Source organism: Crinia signifera, chromosome 2 (assembly GCF_055691185.1).
Source record: "Crinia signifera chromosome 2, ASM5569118v1, whole genome shotgun sequence".
NCBI classification, from domain to species: Eukaryota; Metazoa; Chordata; class Amphibia; order Anura; family Myobatrachidae; genus Crinia; species Crinia signifera.
In genome coordinates, this window is record NC_139218.1 from 137,814,049 (window position 1) to 137,834,464 (window position 20,416).

At 45.8% G+C, this 20,416-nt stretch overlaps 1 protein-coding gene across 12 annotated transcripts in view; it reads right to left on the minus strand.

The window, feature by feature from the left end:
* Positions 1-20,416, minus strand: part of LOC146058880 (uncharacterized) — a 72,907-nt gene that overhangs the window by 47,470 nt on the left and 5,021 nt on the right. For 5 of the 12 annotated variants that reach the window (XR_014470017.1, XM_083171088.1, XM_083171086.1 and 2 more), the window contains exons 2-3: positions 18,279-18,316; positions 12,856-12,932 (exon numbers count right to left, since the gene is read on the minus strand). Coding sequence is in view for 8 of the 12 variants with exons in the window: in XM_083171088.1 (XP_083027214.1) it covers positions 12,856-12,932; positions 18,279-18,316 (115 nt within the window). In the remaining 4 variants the exon portion in view is untranslated. Of the gene's footprint in view, positions 1-12,855; positions 12,933-13,146; positions 14,133-18,278; positions 18,317-20,416 lie in introns of those variants that run through there. The other 7 variants (XM_083171081.1, XM_083171083.1, XM_083171085.1 and 4 more) reach the window with 3 other exon arrangements.

The window sequence follows — 20,416 nt, forward strand, 5'->3', positions numbered from 1 at the left end:
ACTAATCAACCATATTGCTACTGAAAAGAATACCGGTGGGAGTACTATAATGTAGGACAGACTGTCATATCATGATCAAGATTATTTAAAATCAACAGGACAACACTGAATTCTATATATAACCAAAGTAATGTGAATATCCATCTATTAGGATACAGGAATAAACTCTTTGTTATAATTTTCATCAACTCTTCTTCATCTCAAGAGCTACTAATGATGCTCTCTGTAGATTGGCCAATGTATACACAATAAGTCTTGACAACAATCTGCGTAGCATTACCGAACTCAGCTTTTCCATATTGATTTGAAATGATAATTTACGTAATTATGCTGTGTGACATTGGAAGTTACCACCTCATCCCTTTAATTCCGGACACATATTAATTACACAGGTTCTGTGGCTGGCTGACTTCAAGACTCCATTTCAACTGTTTTTTTTTTAAACAGCCACAGAACCTGTGTAATTAATATGTGTCCAGAATTAAAGGGATGAGGTGGTAACCCTAGTATGGGTAGACATAGAAACATGCAGGGTGAGGAGAAGATGCAGCGGGTAGGTCACAACCGCCGGGTGGGATAGCGGTGTATGGGTAGACATAGAAACATGCATGGTAAGGAGAAGATGCAGGGGTCCATAATGAAGTTTGCCCAAAATGTTTATGTTGGGGGCAACCCTTCCTCATACATCTGGTTTATTTATTCAGAGATCTCCTTCAGTTTCTTTTTAAGGTACTTGTATCCTAACACGGCGCCCGTCTTGGTAGACCGCATACCTTAAGTTAAGGTAACTTAAGGTATGCGATGGACGCGATTTTCTGTCAATTAAGTGTTTTAATTGCCAGCAAGGAGAAAATCCCGTCCATCGCATGCCATTATAATGGCATGCGATGCGACTGACGCGATCAATGCAATTTTACATAGGGCTCAATGTTAAATTAGCTTGCAATGATAAAATCACGTTGATCGCGACCATCGCATGCCATTTTAATGGCATGCGATGCGATCGACGCGATCAAAGCGATTTTACATAGGTAACAATGGGAAATGGGCCAATGGGCCCAATTTCTGATTGTATATGCACCGTCATGGGTTTTAAGTATGTGAAGTGTCCCCCCCATTGTTAATGCCACCCCACAACTGACGCCAACCCGAAGCGTGGCGAGCGGCGGCGGTATGCGTCCTCCAACCTTTTCATACCCGCACTATCCACATCAGTGTGGAGTTGACTTTATAAAGTGTGGCGAGCGCAGCTTCGGGCTCGGTGGCTTGCTACGCTCGACACACTTTATAATATCAACTCCACGCCGACGTGGATAGTGGGGGTATGAAAAGGTTGGAGGACGCGTACCGCCGCCCCTCACGGGCTCACTGTGCTCGCCACGCTTCGGGTTGGCGTTCATCGTGGGGTGGCGTTAACAATGAGGGGCCATTTCACCCATGAGGGGGGGTATTCAATTAAAATTGGGGTTTCGGGGGCTTTTTACATTGGGCCCAATGTAAAATTGGGTCTCGGGGACTATTTTACATTGATTCCAATGTAAAAATCGCGTTGATCGCATCGCATGTGATTTGGTTGCATGCGATGCGATCGACACGATTTTTTAGGTCCCGATGCTTGAGATAAAAATCGCTGGCGCCATGCTAGGAAACAAGTACCCTTTTTAATTTATAGCCTTGATTTATTGGACCTACTATAAATATATGCCATGGTCCCTCCATGTCTGTCAACAGCCACAGATGGTTTTATCCTATAGGAACTTACAGTATGAGCTACAGTACATTCCGCAGAAATTACTGGACCCTCCTTGGCAATGGCTCTCGCACAAGCACGGTCATTAGAAAAGCTTGTTAAGTAGAACTGTGATCATTTCACATCTTTCAGAGTACCTGTTACTGCGAGTGATTTTTAGTTTATTTGGGGAATATTAATTTCCTATTGAAACAAATAGTGGCTATAAGAAATTCTGATTATTTAGTCTAAAACCTGATAACGTGTACATATGCCCCCATGGGTAAAATTAATATAATGCAGATAATAATGTAACTATATAATTAATATCATTACATAAATGATGCTCCACGTATGCAGACCTCTTTTACTGTAGTGCCACTCTTTTTCTCCTCTATTCCTGGAATCCCAGCAGTAACAAATCATGTATGCATACCTCCCAACAGTCCCGATTTTATCGGGACAGTCCCGATTGTCAGGGCCTGTCCCGCTGTCCCACCCGCGGGCGGCAGTGTCCCGCGGTGTGGGGGGGCTGTTGGGAGTCCCCCCTGTCAGCTGCTAAGCAGCGGGGAAAAAATGCTGTGCGCATGCGCACAGCGTCTATTCCCGCAGCCAGGGGGCTGGGGGCATGGCTAGAGGCTCACAGAGCCTCTGGGTCATGCCCCCATAGCGGCAAAATGGGGGCATGGCCTCGTGGGAGAGCCGCGAGTATAGGCCACACCCCCAAATTAGGCCACACTCCCAAAAATTTTGGCACGCCTACGGCGCGCAGCAGCAGCGTCCCGCCTGCTGGACTGACAAAGTTGGGAGGTATGTGTATGTGATTCCAACTTGCATATCCCCAGCTTTCAACCAGTGATCCTACTTATTGTGGCACTTATTCTCTTCTCTCTACATTGAAAACGCTTGTGTAGAACGCCCTTTGCTCCATTGTTATCAGAGGATTAAATGTAGTATTACAGTGTCACAATGGCCTGCATCTACTAGAGTGGATGCAGTTGATTTGAACAGTGTTGGCATTGTGATTCCTATAATTGCAATTTTCTCTGTTTTAGAATACAACATCCTTTGTTCATAGGAATAACTGACCCATTAAATAATACATAACTAGTATGTAGCATTATATGGTTTTAAATGGACTCTGACCCTAGAACAACATGGTAGAAGTTTTTTGTAGTAAAGTGTTGCTTTTTGTTTGGCTGCATCCTCTGAACGGGAATGACAAGCGTGGATTTAAATAGTAAAATTATTTTGCTATCTAAATTTCCTATAAAATTCAACTCCACAACAGTTACTTTATGATAGCCACAAGTTTATTGTTCCACAGTATTTATGGGTCAATTATTTACGGTTAATTTACATTACGAGCCTGATTCAGACCTTTTCACTAGGCTGCATATATTTGCAGCCTAGCGAGCATGTAAACACTGCATGCTGCCCCGCTGAGCAGCCTCCTACTGGATCACTACCCATCACTACTGGACATTAATGCTGGGCAGTGAACAATCAAACACAATTATATTTCTAAAACATATTGTAGGTACAGGTTCAGTATCCCTTATCCAAATATCCATTATCCAAATTATTCAGAAAACCATACATTCCAGAAAGTGCAAAAAAATTTACTTGCTAAAAGCACTACTGGGGACATCTGTAACAGCACTACTGGGGACATCTGGGGAGTGCTGATGGGGACATCCGTAACAGCACTACTGGACATAGGCGAATCTAGAATTTAATTTTTATATGAGCCTTCGCTGCTGCTGCAGGGAGAGATGGAGAGCGGTGCAGCTGCTTCTATGGGGAGAGGAGCAGAGCGCAGCGCAGTGCACGCTCCCACTCCCCTCCTGGTGTCCCCTCTAGCCGAGTGCACATTTGAAATATTGTGCGCGCTGTTGTTGTGCGTGACATTGGGAGAGAACACCGGGCGCCGGCACCACATGATTAAAGGGGGGGGCGGGCTGAGGTGAAAGTAGGGATAAGAATTGGAGCGAAGCTGCAGGGGTGACAGTCATTGACAGCTGGGCAGAGAGCAGGGGGCTGCCCGGCTGTATTTAGAGCACTGCAGGTCACGGCTGTTTGAAATAATACCCCTTTCACAACAGAAAATGCAGGAATTTACCCGGGAATATGGTCCCAGGATCATGCAGGGACATTCCCAGGATCATGCAGGGACATACACCAGCCTAGTCCCTGCATTTTCTGGTGTAAGGGGGGAGACAACCACTCCCCTCTCCCTACCTCCCTTTAACCAACCAGCTATATCTTCGGAACCAACTGACCCATTTACTTGAGACCAGTATTATATTGAAGAACTTTTGAGTTGGCTTTGAATGATTTTGGTCCCGTGAAACTGGGCTGTTTGGTTCCAGAGAAATCTGCCCTCAAAGAACATGAACAGTCTTGAAATTACATTTAAGAAATGAAAAAAATGGTTTAACCTCAATATCCCTGGGACCAATTAACCCATATGGATCCAGCCTGGTATCAGATTGAAGGCCCAGCGATTTGGGGTTAGACTGAGATCAACCTCGAGCTTCAGTGATGCCGAAGGGGGAACTGGCAGCCGTTGAACTGGGTGGGGGTCGGAATTAGCGGGTCCCATGTTATCCTATAGGGAAAACATTCCAGCTTTGCCTGGCAGTATCTCCGGTTCCCAGGAGGCTAGAGACACGGGGCTGGGCTCGTTGAAAAGCCCCATCCCTCAGCTACAAAATGGGCTAATGGGTGGTCCGGTGCACCCCCGGACCACCCTCTAGATTCGCCTATGCTACTGGAGACATCTGTAACAGCACTACTGGAGACATCAGTAACAGCACTACTGGAGACATCTGTAACAGCACTACTGGGGACATCTGTAACAGCACTACTGGGGACATTTGTAACAGCACTACTGGGGACATCCGTAACAGCACTACTGGGGACATCCGTAACAGCACTACTGGGGACATCCGTAACAGCACTACTGGGGACATCTGTAACAGCACTACTGGGGACATCTGTAACAGCACTACTGGGGACATCCATAACAGCACTACTGGAGACATCTGTACCAGCACTACTGGGGACATCCGTAACAGCACTACAGGGGACATCCGTAACAGCACTACAGGGGACATCCGTAACAGCACTAATAGGGACATCTGTAACAGCACTACTGGGGACATCCGTAACAGCACTACAGGGGACATCCGTAACAGCACTAATAGGGACATCTGTAAAAGCACTACTGGGGACATCTGTAACAGCACTACTGGGCACATCTGTAACAGCACTACTGGGGACATCCATAACAGCACTACAGGGGACATCCGTAACAGCACTAATAGGGACATCTGTAAAAGCACTACTGGGGACATCTGTAACAGCACTACTGGGCACATCTGTAACAGCACTACTGGGGACATCTGTAACAGCACTACTGGGCACATCTGTAACAGCACTACTGGGGACATCTGTAACAGCACTACTTGGGACATCTGTAAAAGCACTAATGAGGACATGATATGTAACAGCACTAAATATGTGCGAGAAAATGATTGCTTGACATTCAAAATAAGTAAACTCAGTTTTTCAGGAAGTTTTGGTTAATATCCCTTTTACACCAAAAATGCCGGGTCGCACCCGGGTTTTTGATCCCTGCTTCAAGCCGGGTGCGACCCGGAGCTTGCTCCCTTTTACACCGCTGCATCCCCCAGCTGCCGCTTGGAGATGATATCTCCAAGCACCAAGCGCTGCCGCCGGGACCCGGACCGCTGCGCTGTGGGCAAGCCCAGCATTAAGGTAATCTGCTGGGTAGACCCCGTGCACCCCCCCAGCCTTCGTCCGGCAGGTAAATTGATGCCGTACACAGGTATCCATTCACCTCCTCCGCTGCTGCGGCTGCTGTCTGCAGAGCGTAGCAGACAGCAGCGGCGGCTGTGTGTGCCCCCCACCCAACGTCCCCCATTGATGTAAATGGAAGCCGGGTCGAATGACCTGGCGTAACCATTTACAGCGCCCTCTACCCAGGTCCTAGCCGTGTTCTATCCAGGTCAGGACCTGGGTAGAAGTCCCGTGAAAAGGGACATGGCGTGACCCATTTACAACACCGCTGACCTGGGTCTGACCCACCAATGACCCGGGTTTTTGCGGCGGTGTAAAAGGGGTATAAGTTGGACCAGGATGCAAGTAAATAATGTAAAGTTCTAAATTAACTGATAAAAGATATTTGCCCTGTTTATCACTTTCTAGGCAGTGCAGTCTGCAGAACTAACCTTTGTGGATTTACAAACATCTGCATGTCACAGCAAACAAAACTGACATAAATGCTTTAGAAATGAAGATTTATACAACTATATTGTGTATTTGGACATTGAGAATAAATGTAAATGACACTTTTACTACTACAAAACAGTAGGGCACATCTTAGACAGTGCAAGACTGGAGAGTGGATAGGTTCTGCAGCCACAGCTTTATGGCTAAATTGGCAACTTGTACTTTGTTCTTACATTATCTCGTAAAAGTGATAATCTGATGTAAAGCTAACAGACAACTCATATGTGCAAACAGCAGGTAGTCTGGAGCACGGCAAAACCATGTAAAAATCTTTGTTCAGAAAAAGCAACAACGATTTTCCCTTATTATGCAAAGAATGAAAAAACTTGTCTAACCTACAATGGCAAATTTTGCTATCTATTTTATTTTATTAATTGTTATTAAATGTATTTTCCAGAGTAAATGCATTGGTGCCTGTTTGCCTAATGCAACACCGATGGTGTACTGGTTAGCATTACTGCCTCACAGGTCATGGGTTAGTTTGTATATTCTCCCGTGCTTGCGTGGGTTTCCTCTTGGTACTCCGGTTTACCCCCACAATCCCAAAATATACTGGTAGGTTAATTGGCTCCCAACAAAAGTACCCTTAGAATGAATGTGTGTGTGCGTGTAAATGTGGTAGGTAATATAGATTGTAAACTCCACTGGGGCAGGGACTGATGTGAATGTTCAAGTAATCTCTGTAAAGCGCTGCAGAAGATTTGTGCATTAATAATGACTTGCAGTTTTGCAAGAATTTGCAATAGTACAACTCCTTTCACTAGCATGCTTCACTTGGATATTTATGGTAGCTCCCTGCCTGTGCAAAGACATACGGTGGGCCATCATAGTCCTGACACATCTAGGTGGTCCGGGCCATGCCCGCCCCCCATATTGCAATGTTGATGAACTACACATCCCAACATGCTTTGCATCAGTTTTGTTATTTGGACATGCTGAAACTGATGCAAGGCATGCTGGGATGTGTAGTACATCAACAGCTGGAGGGCCGATTATTGCCCAGCCCTGGTTTAAGGGCACTCAGAACAATCATTAGGTTGAAACACCTAGGGCCAGGCAATATATATATACGAGACGGTACGAGACGACAGTGCGGGACATTGCCGGCGGTGCCTGAGGGTCGTGAGTCCATAACAATTGTTACAGCCGTGTTGCCTGTGGGAACTATTTTATTTGAAATCATGTGGTAGTCCAGTCCACAGCTGACGGATTACATGGTACAGACAATATATCCCGTCATTTTATGACTATACAAGTCTTCTGTTTTTTAATGAATAAAAACGGTAATACACCATAGGCGCCCCCTTTGTCTTCGTCTCTTTCCAGAATTTCTTGTCTGTGAGCCTTTGGGATCAGGCTCTGGCATCGGGGAGCAGCTGTCCTAATTACTGTTGGAAGGACTAGTGTACTGTTTGAACTTGTGGAACAAGCCCATTTGTGGAACTGCAGGTGTCAGCGCACCTTTCCTAACACAAACTGCTATATATTTTTGTCATTACAAGCTGGCAAGATGACAATTAAGGTATATATATATATATATATATATATATATATATATATATATATATATATATATATACCTTAATTGTCATCTTGCCAGCTTGTAATGACAAAAAATGAAAATTGATAATGATAATTGTGGTGGGTTACACTGGTGCATTTTATGATTCCTTAATCCTGAGCCAATCAGCCGTCCACGATAAATTTGAGGCTGAACAAATGCCAGACGTTTGGGTACTGGTAAGTACAAATATTCCTGGCCCTTTAAGAGAAATATATAATGATGTAGGGTAATTACTTAAGCATGTTCATGTTATTCTGGGTATGGCTGTTACTTCTGGCTTCTGACTTCATTGTCACATAAGCAATACTACAAAATATTTTATACAGCACACATTTTTCAATAAAAAAAAAAAACAGACCAGAAATCAAAATAACATTATTTATTGTATCAATATCTTTCTAAAAACACAAAGTTATCAACTAAACAAAAACAATAGTCTGGTCATGCAACCATATAACACAATGTGAATTGTAACTTAGGACACAAAAAAGAAAACGTAATAAAAACAGTAAAAACAAATTGCAGAACTGTTTTATTTTGTAACTAAATAAACTCATTTATGTGCCAAGTGTACCCCTAGATGTGGACCTCCCTCGGCATTGCAAGCCACTTGGCTCCTGAGTGTGCAATGTACACCGTATTGGCAAAGTCATGGGGTTTGTTTGTGGGGTGGATTAAGAATGTTAACAATGAATATCTTGACTATGGGGTCACAATATGGGCAGATCATACATTCACACTATTGTTCTCCAACAACAGTTAAACAGTTTAAAATGTTTTTTTTATTACATAAATGGTATTAAAGCTACACTTCCAGTAGGTTTGTTTTATATTATTTTGTTTTGGTTTTAAACAATATATGTTTTACAAAAAGTAAATATATAAAACCTCAGAGTTGTCACCAGTGGTTTTGGGCCGCTCTGCCATCTCATCTTGGATGTCTTCTCGCCAACTCAAACTCAATATTTCCAAAATGGAATTACTTATATTCCCACCAACCAAGAACAGTTACCATCCTGATATCTCCATAACTGTTGACAACTCGACAATCTACCCTACCCCACAAGTTCGTTGCCTCTGGGTCATCCTTAACTCTGAACTGTCTTTTCTTCCTGACATTCAATCTGTCTCCAAATCATGTTACATGCATTTAAAAACATATCGTATCTCACACGACCGTATCTCACAGAAGACACTACTAAATCTATTATCCATGCACTCATTAGATCCTGCATTGATTACTGCAATAGTCTCCTAACTGGTCTTCCCAAGAACAGACTCTCGCCACTGCAATCCATTTTAAATGCTGCTGCTAGGCTAATCTTCCTTGCAAGACGCTCATCATCTGCTGATCCACTCTGCCAGTCCCTCCATTGGTTGCCTATATCTTACCGTACTCAATATAAAACACTTCAGCATATATCTCATTACTTATCACAAAATATCTCCCATTTTTACCACTCCGCTCTGCATAAGATTTGCGTCTCTCTTCTGAACGGATCACTAGCTCCCATTCACTATTACAGGACTTTAATCGGGCTGCTCCGATCCTATAGAATGCCCTTCCACACACAATAAGACTCTCCACTAGCCTCCAAACTTTCAAGTGTTCCCTGAAAACTCACCTCTTCAGGCAAGCCTATCATATTTACGTTCTACACGCATAACCCTCTGAGGCACTTATGTATTATATAGCCATTGCTCTGGACTTGCAACTTTGTGGGACTGCTATGCTATTACTGGTGCCTGTTCTTGTGTTTCCCTCCTATATCCCTATAGATCGTAAGCTTGCAGCAGGGCCCTCCTACCACCAGGTCTGTCTGTTGTTACCCAGTTTGTTTTATCACTGTCTACTATTGTAAAGCGCAACGGAATCTGCTGCGCTATATAAGAAACTGTAAATAAATAAATAATAAATATATATAAAGCACCATATTTAGTTGGATAATTCTGAAAGCTAGAGACATAACTATTACCCCTTATACACCGGCGCAAAAACCCGGGCCATCGGTGGGTCAGACCCGGGTCAGCGGCGGTATAAATGGGTCAACCCGTGTCCGTTTACACGGGACTTCAACCCAAGTCCTGACCTGGGTTGAACAGGACTAGGACCTAGTTAGAGGGCAGTGTAACGGGTACGCCGGGTCATCTGACCCGACTCCCGTTTAGAGTTATGGAGGGCACACACAGCCTTCGCTGCTGACACATGGAGGAGGTGAATGGATGTCTGTGTGCGGCATCCATTCACCTCGCGGGTGGCTGCTGGGGGGGGTGGCACGGGGTTTGCCCAGCAGCTTACATTGGTGCTGGGCTTGCCCCCAGTGTGTCAGTGCGGGGCCCGGCGCAGCAATCAGGAACCGTCTCCACTGGGGTGGGGGGGGGGGGAGATGCAGGGTAAAGATGTGGTTTAAAAGGTAACAAATTCCAGGTCGCAACCGGGTTGAAGCTGGGTCAAAAACCCAGGTGCAACCCAACGTTTTGGTGTAAAAGGGGTATGTATATGTGAGGTGATCAGTGCTACCCTATTTTCTTTTGCACTACAGTGTACAGGCTGTGTGTGAAAAATCCCAGTTACCGTAGGTGCAGATTAGTTTGTACTTTATCCAGTGCTGGGGGTACCCACACCGGATGTCACCAATCTGTGAGGTGACACCAAAATCGGCCACACTGCCGCACCCCACTGCCGCCAATGACACCAGTCCTCGGCTCCCCAGCCCGCTCCCTGTTCTCCCCCACCCGCTCGGCGCTCCCTGATCTGCCCGGCTGTCCGCCGCTATTTAAATTTCAATTAAGTCTCCTGCTGGACCGCTAGCCAATAGGTGCTTGCGGTCCAGCAGCCAATCAGAAGCAGCATTGATGGCTGCTGGACCGCAAGCGCCTATTGGCTAGTGGTCCAGTGGGAGACTTAATTGAAAATAGAGGCAGACAGGCTCAAACGGACAGAGCAGGAAGTGGCAGGGGAGCGCAGGGGGCGTTGGCAGGGGGCGCAAAGAGCAAGTGTAGTCCCCCTTGGCAATGAGCAAGTGTAGTCCCCCTTAGCAACGAGCAAGTGAAGTCTCCCTTGGCAACGAGCAAGTGTAGTCCCCCTTGGCAATGATCAAGTGTAGTCCCTCTTGGCAACAAGCAATTGCAGTACCCCTTGGCAATGAGCAAGTGTAGTTCCCATTGGCAACGAGCAAGTATAGCCCCCCTTGGCAACGAGCAATTGTAGTCTACCTTGGCAACGAGCAAGTGTAGTCCCCCTTTTCAATGAGCAAGTGTAGTCCACCTTGGCAAGGAGCTATTTCAGTCCCCCTTGGCAACGAGCTATTTCAGTCCCCCTTGGCATCGAGCATGAGGCCCCTGGCATCGAACATGAAGCCCGACATTGAGCATGAAGTTCCTAGCAATAAGCATGTAGGTAAGTGTCACTTATTTGTCAAATGTGTAATGGGCATTACGGTGTGTTATATAGTAAGTAATGGCCATTATGGTTTGTTATATAGTATGTAATGGGCATTACGGTTTGTTATATAGTATGTAATGGGCATCATGTGTGGATGTATGTGTAATGGGTATTACAAAGTTCATTAAAATGTGCAATCTGCAGGTACACAATACAATCACGGTGCAATCACTGATAGGTCACGCCCCCAGATTTTTCACTGCATGCACAAGCATCCCTTCTCCTGCATACAGAAAGTTGGGGGGTGGGGGGGGTGACACCATGAGTTACTACACTGGGTGACACCAACCCTAGTGATGCCACTGACTTTATCTCTCACAATTGTATGTTTCTGCAAACTTTTGAAAAATAAACAATTATACCATAGTACCCTACTTTTAGGCTGCCCTCTCTAAGAGAGAGGAAGCCGCTTGTGGAAGCAGGGGCGGAATTTGTGGCATGACACAATAACGGACAGGGCAGGACAAAATTAACTGGAGGAAGTGCATGTCAGGGGGTGGCAATTGCATCCTTGCAGAGTTGGACTGGCCTGGTTTGCGAGACACTCTGGACATTGCGAGTGACTTGTCCACCTTTCTGGAGAGCAAAGAGGCAGACAGATGTTCAGGAGCCTCCCAGCCGTTCCAGGAGGGTAGGCAAGTATGCATTATACATATACATTTTGAAAAAGGGGAATAAAAACCTGCATTCCACTGCAAAGCAAAAATAGCCACAAGTTGGCGATCTACCAGCTACTAAAGTAAAAGTACAATACCAGCCAACGCACAATATGAATAAATATAGGGTTGTCTCAGGCCAACCCAATAATATACAATAAATCATAAATAAATGATCTGTATAATAATAAATGTGCACAATAACATAGAAACAAAGTATACATAGAAAGACTGCCAATTGGCCTAGATTAAAAGGTAAAAATCTTCACAATGACATTAAAATGAATTCATCAGATAATAACAATATAAAGAGAAAAGCCTCATATAGGCCCTTATTCTGATCTGTGCGGCCGGAGCCGCATACGTTGCTCCGGCCGCACAAACCAATCCCCGCCTACAAGACGGATCGCCACGGCCGTCCGTACGCGGACGGCTGGCGATCCGCATGAAAATGGTGGGGCGTACGCCTCCACCATGGTGGGAGCTGCCCCCTGCATTCGATGGTCGACGACCATCGAAGGCAGGGCCGCACGCTCCACCAGCTCACGCAAGCTTAGACCACACGGACAATCGTCCGTGTGAAAGCTTGTATGGGGGCGGAGAGCTGACATCCGGCGATGTCAGCTTTCCGCCCCCATCACTGGCGTCATAGCCTCATTACCATGCATACGCCCCGCGTTTGCATGGGAACGCCCATGAAACGCGGGGCGTATGCATAGGGAAATGAGGCTATTAAGCCCCTCACGCCCCTATACGCCCCCTTTGCGGCGTATAAAATTTTTGTGCGGCGATTTCGCCTGCACATGCGCAGAGTGACCTCTGCGCATGTGCAGAGTGAAAACATCGGCGGTACGGCCGCACGCGGGCCGTACCGCCGAGATCAGAATAAGGGCCAGTCTGTACTATGCTCACCAATGTATGGAGTGAGGAAGTTTCGTAGACAAAACAGATTTGTCTTATAAATTCCTTAGACCAGAATGATTATTAGCTGTTAAAAGCAGTGCAGTTGGCCAGAAACAATTGCACATGTTGCACCAACTACTAAAGTAAAAGTACAATACCAGACACATAGACATTTAAAAAAGAAAAAAGAACAGCAGAAATAAAATTGGGACAGTATATAAATAAATATATGTGCACTTACCAAGCTGCATCTTTACCTGTGTAATGGACATGTGTGCGCTTAAAGACATCCACCTTGACAAGGATCTTCAGTAGCTCCTTGATATGTAAAAAAGAGGAATGGATCATGTGTAGACTTATTTGGAAAAAGACCATACCATTCCAATAATATCAAAGGGGTGGGATCTCTGATGCGTACCGTACTCACAAAAAAGAGGTTTTGAACAAATGTGTAGCGGTTTCTTTTAGTCAGGCATCCAGGGTCACCACAAGTGTATAAAGTGATTTAGAAATGTAAGCATACCATACTCACATCGACAATATTGGAAATGGGTGTATAAAGGTATCTTTCACTTGTCCTCATTAAAAATTTCCAGACTTAAAACGATCTCTCATTTCAGCATGTAATATTGAAAAAGGAAAAAACTCCTTTCAGTGGTGTTTTTTCAATACATAAATTTATTTTAGTACATCAGAACATAAAAACAACTGGAGCAGAAGATGGAAGGGCACGGTACCTGTGTGTGGGACAATGGCCATTCATCCCAGACTGGTTACCGATCTGGACTTGCAATGCGGTGACGGAGGCCCCCCGCGATACCTGGAATGTGGTGTGCGGGGGGTCTCCATCACCTCCCAGCCGGCTCCTGCATCCCTCACGTCGGGGACAGCTAAGCAAGCTGTCCCTGGCGCCTCCTCCTCCCCCCTGCATCCGGAAGGACGTCCGGCTGCGTCACTAGGGGGAGGAGGGGTTTAACTTCCAGGGTCCAGGAGGACCCTTCAGGAAGGTAAGCGAGAGGGGGGGTCGGCGAGGCGGCGGGTTTGCGTCGGCCAGCCAAAGATACCCTACACTGCAGTATCATTTTTGATACATTGGAAAATGCAGTAAAACCGGGGTTTTACCGCATTTTCCATTTGATACATCTCTCCCTAAATACATTTGGCCCACAGTTTGGTGGGACTCAAACCCAAGCCCTCAGTGTTGTGGGGCCGAAATGCTAACCACTACACCAACCTTTTATGTATTTAAACATAAAAGAACACAGTATAATACTCCTGGCTCACCCCTCCCAATGAGTAATAATGTATTTAGATGCTTTTTATTAGGAAACTATGGGGGTTATGCTGATGATTCGCAAGGCTGCGAATTCGCAGCCTTGCAAATCAACCAAACCCCACCCTGCAAATGTCCAATCCAATCATACGCCGCGGGTAACCTCCCACATCTTTCGGTGGTCGCCGACCATCGAAAGATGTGGAAAGTACACGCATGTAAAAGTGACTTTCAAGTCACTTCCATATGCGTGTACGCTGGGACGGATATGGATGGATATCGGGTGATGTCAGATGCCAGCCCCCCCCCCCCCCCCACCTGCGTCACCACCTCATTACCATGAGAACGCCCAGCAATCTCATATGAACACCCATGAGACACTGGGCTTTCCCATATGGTAATGGGGCTGCCCGGCGCCCTCGCTCGCCTTGTAGGGTGTGTGCACCCGGCAAGCAGAATGTTTGCAGTGGGTGCACACACCCTTTGTCTGCACATGCACAGAAACGCACCTGCGCATGAACAGATGCACAACCAGGGGTGCCGAGAGGGGGGGAGCAGGTACAGTTTACCCGGGCCCAGGCCTGTCAGGGGGGCCCAGGTCTGGACACACAGTTTGGTGGCGAGTGCGCTGGGTCTGAGTGCGCCATAGTCAACTTTTCAGCGGAGCATTGGGAGTGCGGATGTGGGTGTATGTGGGACGGCATGGTGGCAGCAGCATCAGAGAGGTCCTTCCGCTCTCCGACTCCAGGGCCTGCAGAGGGCCCGCCACGTGATTTGGGAGTTTACTTCTGGCAGAGCATGTTAACCCCTGGCAGAGCATGTAACTCTGGGCAGAGCATGTAACTCTGGGCAGAGCATGTAACTCCTGGCAGAGCATGTAACCCCTGGCAGAGCAGGTTAATCCCATGGCAAAGAGCATGTGAACCCCTGGCAGAGCATGTTAACCCCTGGCAGAGCATGTAACTCTGGGCAGAGCATGTAACTCTGGGCAGAGCATGTTTACCCCTGGCAGAGCATGTAACCCTTGGCAGAGCAGGTTAATCCCATGGCAAAGAGCATGTGAACCCCTGGCAGAGCATGTTAACCCATGGCAGAGCATGTAACTCTGGGCAAATGTTTTGCAACACTTTACACATTTGTATATAAACATAGGGGGAAGTTGGGAGTTCTATTTCACATGGGATGTTGCTATGGGCAAGGGCGTAACTACCATAGGTGCAAGGGGTGCAGCTGCTAAGGGGCCCAGAGCTGAAGGGGGCCCATTTTACTCTATAAGTAATATGTTTTACATACATCTGTCATCATCAACTGCAAAATAGGGGTCCCTTGAAAACTTTTGCTATGGGGCCTACGAATATCTAGTTACGCCCCTGGATATGGGCAACCAATCAGAAGCTACTTCTTTTTTATTTACCGCCTTCTAGAAGGTAATAGTATCTGATTGGTTGCCTAGAGCAGCATTCCATGTGAAATAGAACTCCCATCTTAGAAAATTCCCCCTTAGAATACTGTAGACTGAGGGCCAAATGTACTGAGTGATGCAGTTAAGCAAAAATCGCTCAGCACACAGCGCTGCACTAGCAGCATTTTTATTCAATGTAGCTAACTTAATATCGACCAGCCCTGTACATGTCGCTGGTTGCAGGAGCATGCTCCTGGGGATGCAGTTTAAATCCCGGCAGTCGGGATCCCGGCGTTCAAAATCCCGACGCCGGAATCCGGAACGCCGAAATCCCAACACTTTCTCCCCCCGTGGGTGTCCACGACACCCTCGGAGGGAGAATAAATTAGTGTGCCGAGCGTAGCGAGGCACCGGGCCTGCTGCGTGGCGAGCGCAGCGAGTCTGCAAGGGGGGGGCGATCCACGTCCCCCCCTTGTCTGAATTTCGGCGTTTGGGATTCCGGCGTCGGGATTTTGAACGCCGGGATCCCGACCGCCGACTTTTCATGCCGAATCCTGCTCCTGCGATTGAGACTTTTCGGTGCTGACTTGTCAGTCAAAATTGAAAAGTCGCTGAGAAAAATGGTACACTGCGATATGCATACCCTCCAACTGTACCGAATCTGCCGGTACAGTACCGTTTTTTAATGGTCTGTACCGGCAAATTACAACTGTACCGAATGTACCGAATTTTTCCAGATTGCAGCGGTGAGACACTCTGCCATAATTTCCCTCCTAGTTCCCCGGGCTCAGCTCCGCTTTTGCAGCTCGGTGCGCCGGCTCTCTCCTCTCCCCCGTTCCCAAGGGTACATTGCGGCCGGTCCCGTGCGCCATGACATCACGTGCCGGGACCGCGCACCCTGGGTAAGCCGGCAGTCTCTGCCCTCATTCTCCACATGCCCCTTGTGGGCGCGATAGGCTGAGTGGGGTGAATCAAGTGCTGAGTGAGGGGTGCGGTGGCCAGGCGCTCAACAGACACACTGTGGGGGATCATCTCGCACGGCCACCGGCGATGCCATTGGAGGTCGGAGCCTGCTGCCACTCAGCTGCCAACACACACTGTAAGTTAAAGTGCAGCAAGTGTGGCTCTGGCTGTAACTAGTAAATACTTTTTGACGAGTGACCTGGCAGAGCACCATGCCCCACGACCCAGCACCTGCTGCAGCTCATGTCACATGGTGGCTTGGTGGGCTGCTGGAATATTAAATAAGTATATTTAATATACTTATTTATTAAATATACTTATTTAATATGCAGTGGGGCATGGTGCTCAGCAACTTTACCATTGAAAGTATATGAAAGGAGGTTTTGCCACGCCCCCTTTCCCAGTGGCCACGCCCCCTTTCCTATTGTGTACCGAATTCTTCCCCTCAGATGTTGGAGGGTATGGATATGGTCGCTGAGCGATATATAAAACTAAGTGATCATAAGCCAAAAATCGCTTAGTGGCCATATTGCACCATGTGTACACACCTTTAGCAGTGCACTTTTTGGTCACATGATACATACAAAGTGTTCAACAGTACTCAAGTCAAGGCCCACCCGTACCTTCCACACACATGCACAGTGAGGCATGTCTCTGTTGGCTGTTGTGTGGCCTCACCCCAAGCTCTGTAAGCAGTGTCTGATTATCAGATCCTCACCTCTCGTCTCTCCCTAAAATTTCAGGGATTTCTGCAGATTTGACCATTTATCACTATAAAAATAATTACAACAAAATGTGTATAAATGATAAATATCTTTTTGGTATTTTTCAAATCAATTTTATATCAAAACTCTGGAGTATGAGAGGGCAGTCTTTATTGCTTTGATTAATGTGCACCTGAAAGGTTAGTATTATATTACTATAATGCACATTCCTATATATAGGGCAGCTAGAAGGTGCAAATGATATCATATTTATTGGAAATATATGTCAAAGTCTAATCTTTACTACCCCCAAGGACATGGAAACAAAGTTAACCCTTTGAGTGCCAACGTTCCTGTGAGCAATCCTCAATAATCCACTAAAAATGCCAGCATCTGTTCACCTAAAAAAACAATAGTCGCTGTGAGCGGCGCTGGCATTTTTAGTGGATATTTTGAGGATCTCTCACAGCAACGTTGGCACCCAAAGGATTTCAAAGAAGGGTTTTCTGTTAAAAATGGAATGTTGCACCCCAGAAAACTCACATCAATGCATATCTCCTAACATGACCCTCTCCAGGAGGGACACAACGCTCTGGTCCTGGACTTCCCTCTTAATATATGATACAATCACCTGTGTGGAGACACCTTGCTTATGACTTAACATGTTGAACACAGGTGCTGCCAAATATACATTAGCAGGGAAGTCCAGAACCAGAGCATTGGAATGGGTCATGTTGGGAGGTATATCATACATCAGTCTTACCAGACTCAGGAGCTCCTTCCTAGACAGGTGTGTTCCTCTTTCTGGTAGAGCCCCGGGCACAGAGATTAGTGAGATGGTGGGCCACTACAAGAACTGAGAGCAGAGTGCAAGGAAAGTTGCATCCCTCTCTGTAGTAACTAATTCTGACTGGTGCACTGAGCTAAGAAACAATGGCTGATGCACAGAAAAACGAAATAAATAAAATGTAGCTAACAAAAACCTTACGCCTTTTAGTGCCAATATTAATGTATGATTCCCATCACCTGTGTTGAAACACACTACTTATCAATTAACCTGTATAACACAGGTGATGGCAATCAATCAGTAAGAGGGAAATCCAGGAGCAGAGCATTGTGTCCCTCCTGGGATGGGTTATGTTGGGAGGTATGTTAATGTCTCCCTCTCTGCCCAATGAATCTAAGATACATCTAATGTTCCCTTTAACAAACCACTGTGCAGCAGTGATGACCTGGAGAAATTGTGACATTTTGTAGCTGATCCAATGCCCAGGATATGTCTTCTGTTATCAGGAACTATCTTAACATCTCATTTCAGTTACCTTAAGTTCACTGGACAAGAACCATGGTGTCTGCAAACCTAAATGGAGAAAGACAGAGTGATATGGAACTTAGACAGAGTAGAAACTGAAAGGCAGAAAAAGTACAATTACTAATGTGAGTTGATTGAAGTGAAACTCTTGAGAAGTAAGGAGTGGAATTAATCCATTTGAAAAACATTGAACAACATCAAGCAAGGTAAATACAATACTTACTAAACATCATTACTACACATATCCTTTCTACATAACCCTGTCTCTAACATACACACAATCAGATCATGCTCACCAAACTGTTACTTCTCATTTCATTACATGGAATTCTCACCAAACTTCTTCCATTCTATAATCTCCCTGAGACTAACTCTGTCCGCATTGCCTCTTCTATTATCCTCTCCCCTCTAATAAACACTCATGAGCCTCTATTTACTTCTCTACTTGTACTTTCACATCCACATCCAACCACCAATACAAAAACCACAAACATCCACCCAGTGCCAGATTAAGGTCTAAATGGGCCTGGAGCTGAAAATTATCAAGGTCCTATTATGTGCAATAATAGGGGTTGTGGCCAGCACCTAATAATGTGGGGGGCGTGACCAGTGTTCTGTTTGGGTGGTCTGCTCATGGGTGTGCCTCTATTTGTGTAAAAACTTTCAACTAATTATATGCCTGGAAAAGGCAGGGGGCTGGCATGGAAAAAATGCAGGGAGATATATTGGTGGGTGCCCTCCAAAAGTGCACCCACAGGATGCCGATGTCCTAAGATACTTGCGGGGTGAGGCGTCACTCCAGTCATAAAAAAATACTGAAAGCTGAAACTTGGTACAAAATATTTCAGCACCTTTTATGTGGTCACCTAAGTTTACAACACCATATACCCCTTATAGAAATCATGCAACACAATAGTAACCCCCTTGTACTGTATTTGCCTCTTACACATTATGCCACATGGAATGAGTCAAAATTTACACCGACTGAGTCAAAATTCACGTTATGCCACACAGATTAAAGCAAAATTCACATTTTGCCACATGGATTGAAAATACACACTATAACAAACAGATTAATAAATAATGCACAATATGAAGCTCAAACATGGGCATTGCGTGCCGAAGGTGCGCATTTAAAATTGACACCATAATGCCCATTACATGTTAAGCCACACACAATAATGTCCATTACGTATTATGCCAAACACCAAAATGCCTATTAAAAATTATGCTACATAAGTGCTGCATACCTACATGCCCATTGCCAGGGGTTTCATGCTCATTGCCAGGGGTTCCATGCTTGTTGCCATGTGGGATTACATGCTTATTGCCAATTGGGAATACATGCTCGTGGTAACTGGGGGACAGCCGCCGCCGGGCAGAAATGACAGCCATTGGCAGCCGAGCAGAAAGCAGGGGGCTGCCTGGCTGTATTCAGAGCACTGCAGGTCCTGGCTATTTGAAATATTACCCCTGTCACACCATAAAATGCAGGGACTTACCCAGGAATATGGTCCCAGGATCATGCAGGGACATTCCCGGGCTGGCCCCTTTTACACCAGCCTAGTCCCTTCATTTTCTGGTGTGAGGGGGAGAGAAAACCACTCCCCCTCTTTAAACAACCAGCTAAATAAGAACTCACTTTTGAAACATTTTCGCAACGCTGCTAGAGCGGTGGTACCCGTCCACTGGCGCTCAGCTAGAGCCCCTACGATAAGGGAATGGTGTCAGAGAGTGGATTTTTACATGCATATGGAGGACATCTACTTCTCTGCGCTAGAAAAACATTCCACATATGCATCCACCTGGTTACCGTGGCTTGAATTTAAATCCACAAATGAATACATTTCGCTAAATCCTCCTGTCTGCACGTGATATAAACTCCCCTTGTGAATCACTCAACTTTAGTCATTTGTATCAGTTAGTGTACCTTCATGCCTGTAATCAGCCCCTTGTCTTACCCCTCCTCCCCCCACCTCCTACTCTTGTTTAATAATTGTTGAGACTTTCTGTTTTTTACAAAATATGCAGCTTTCTGTTTGTTTCTCTATGATACATGCGAGACAAATAGTTATATTACTTATCATTTGTACTTGTGATGTGCGAAATGCATGTACTTTTGTCTCCCTTGTTATTTGAAAAATTTAA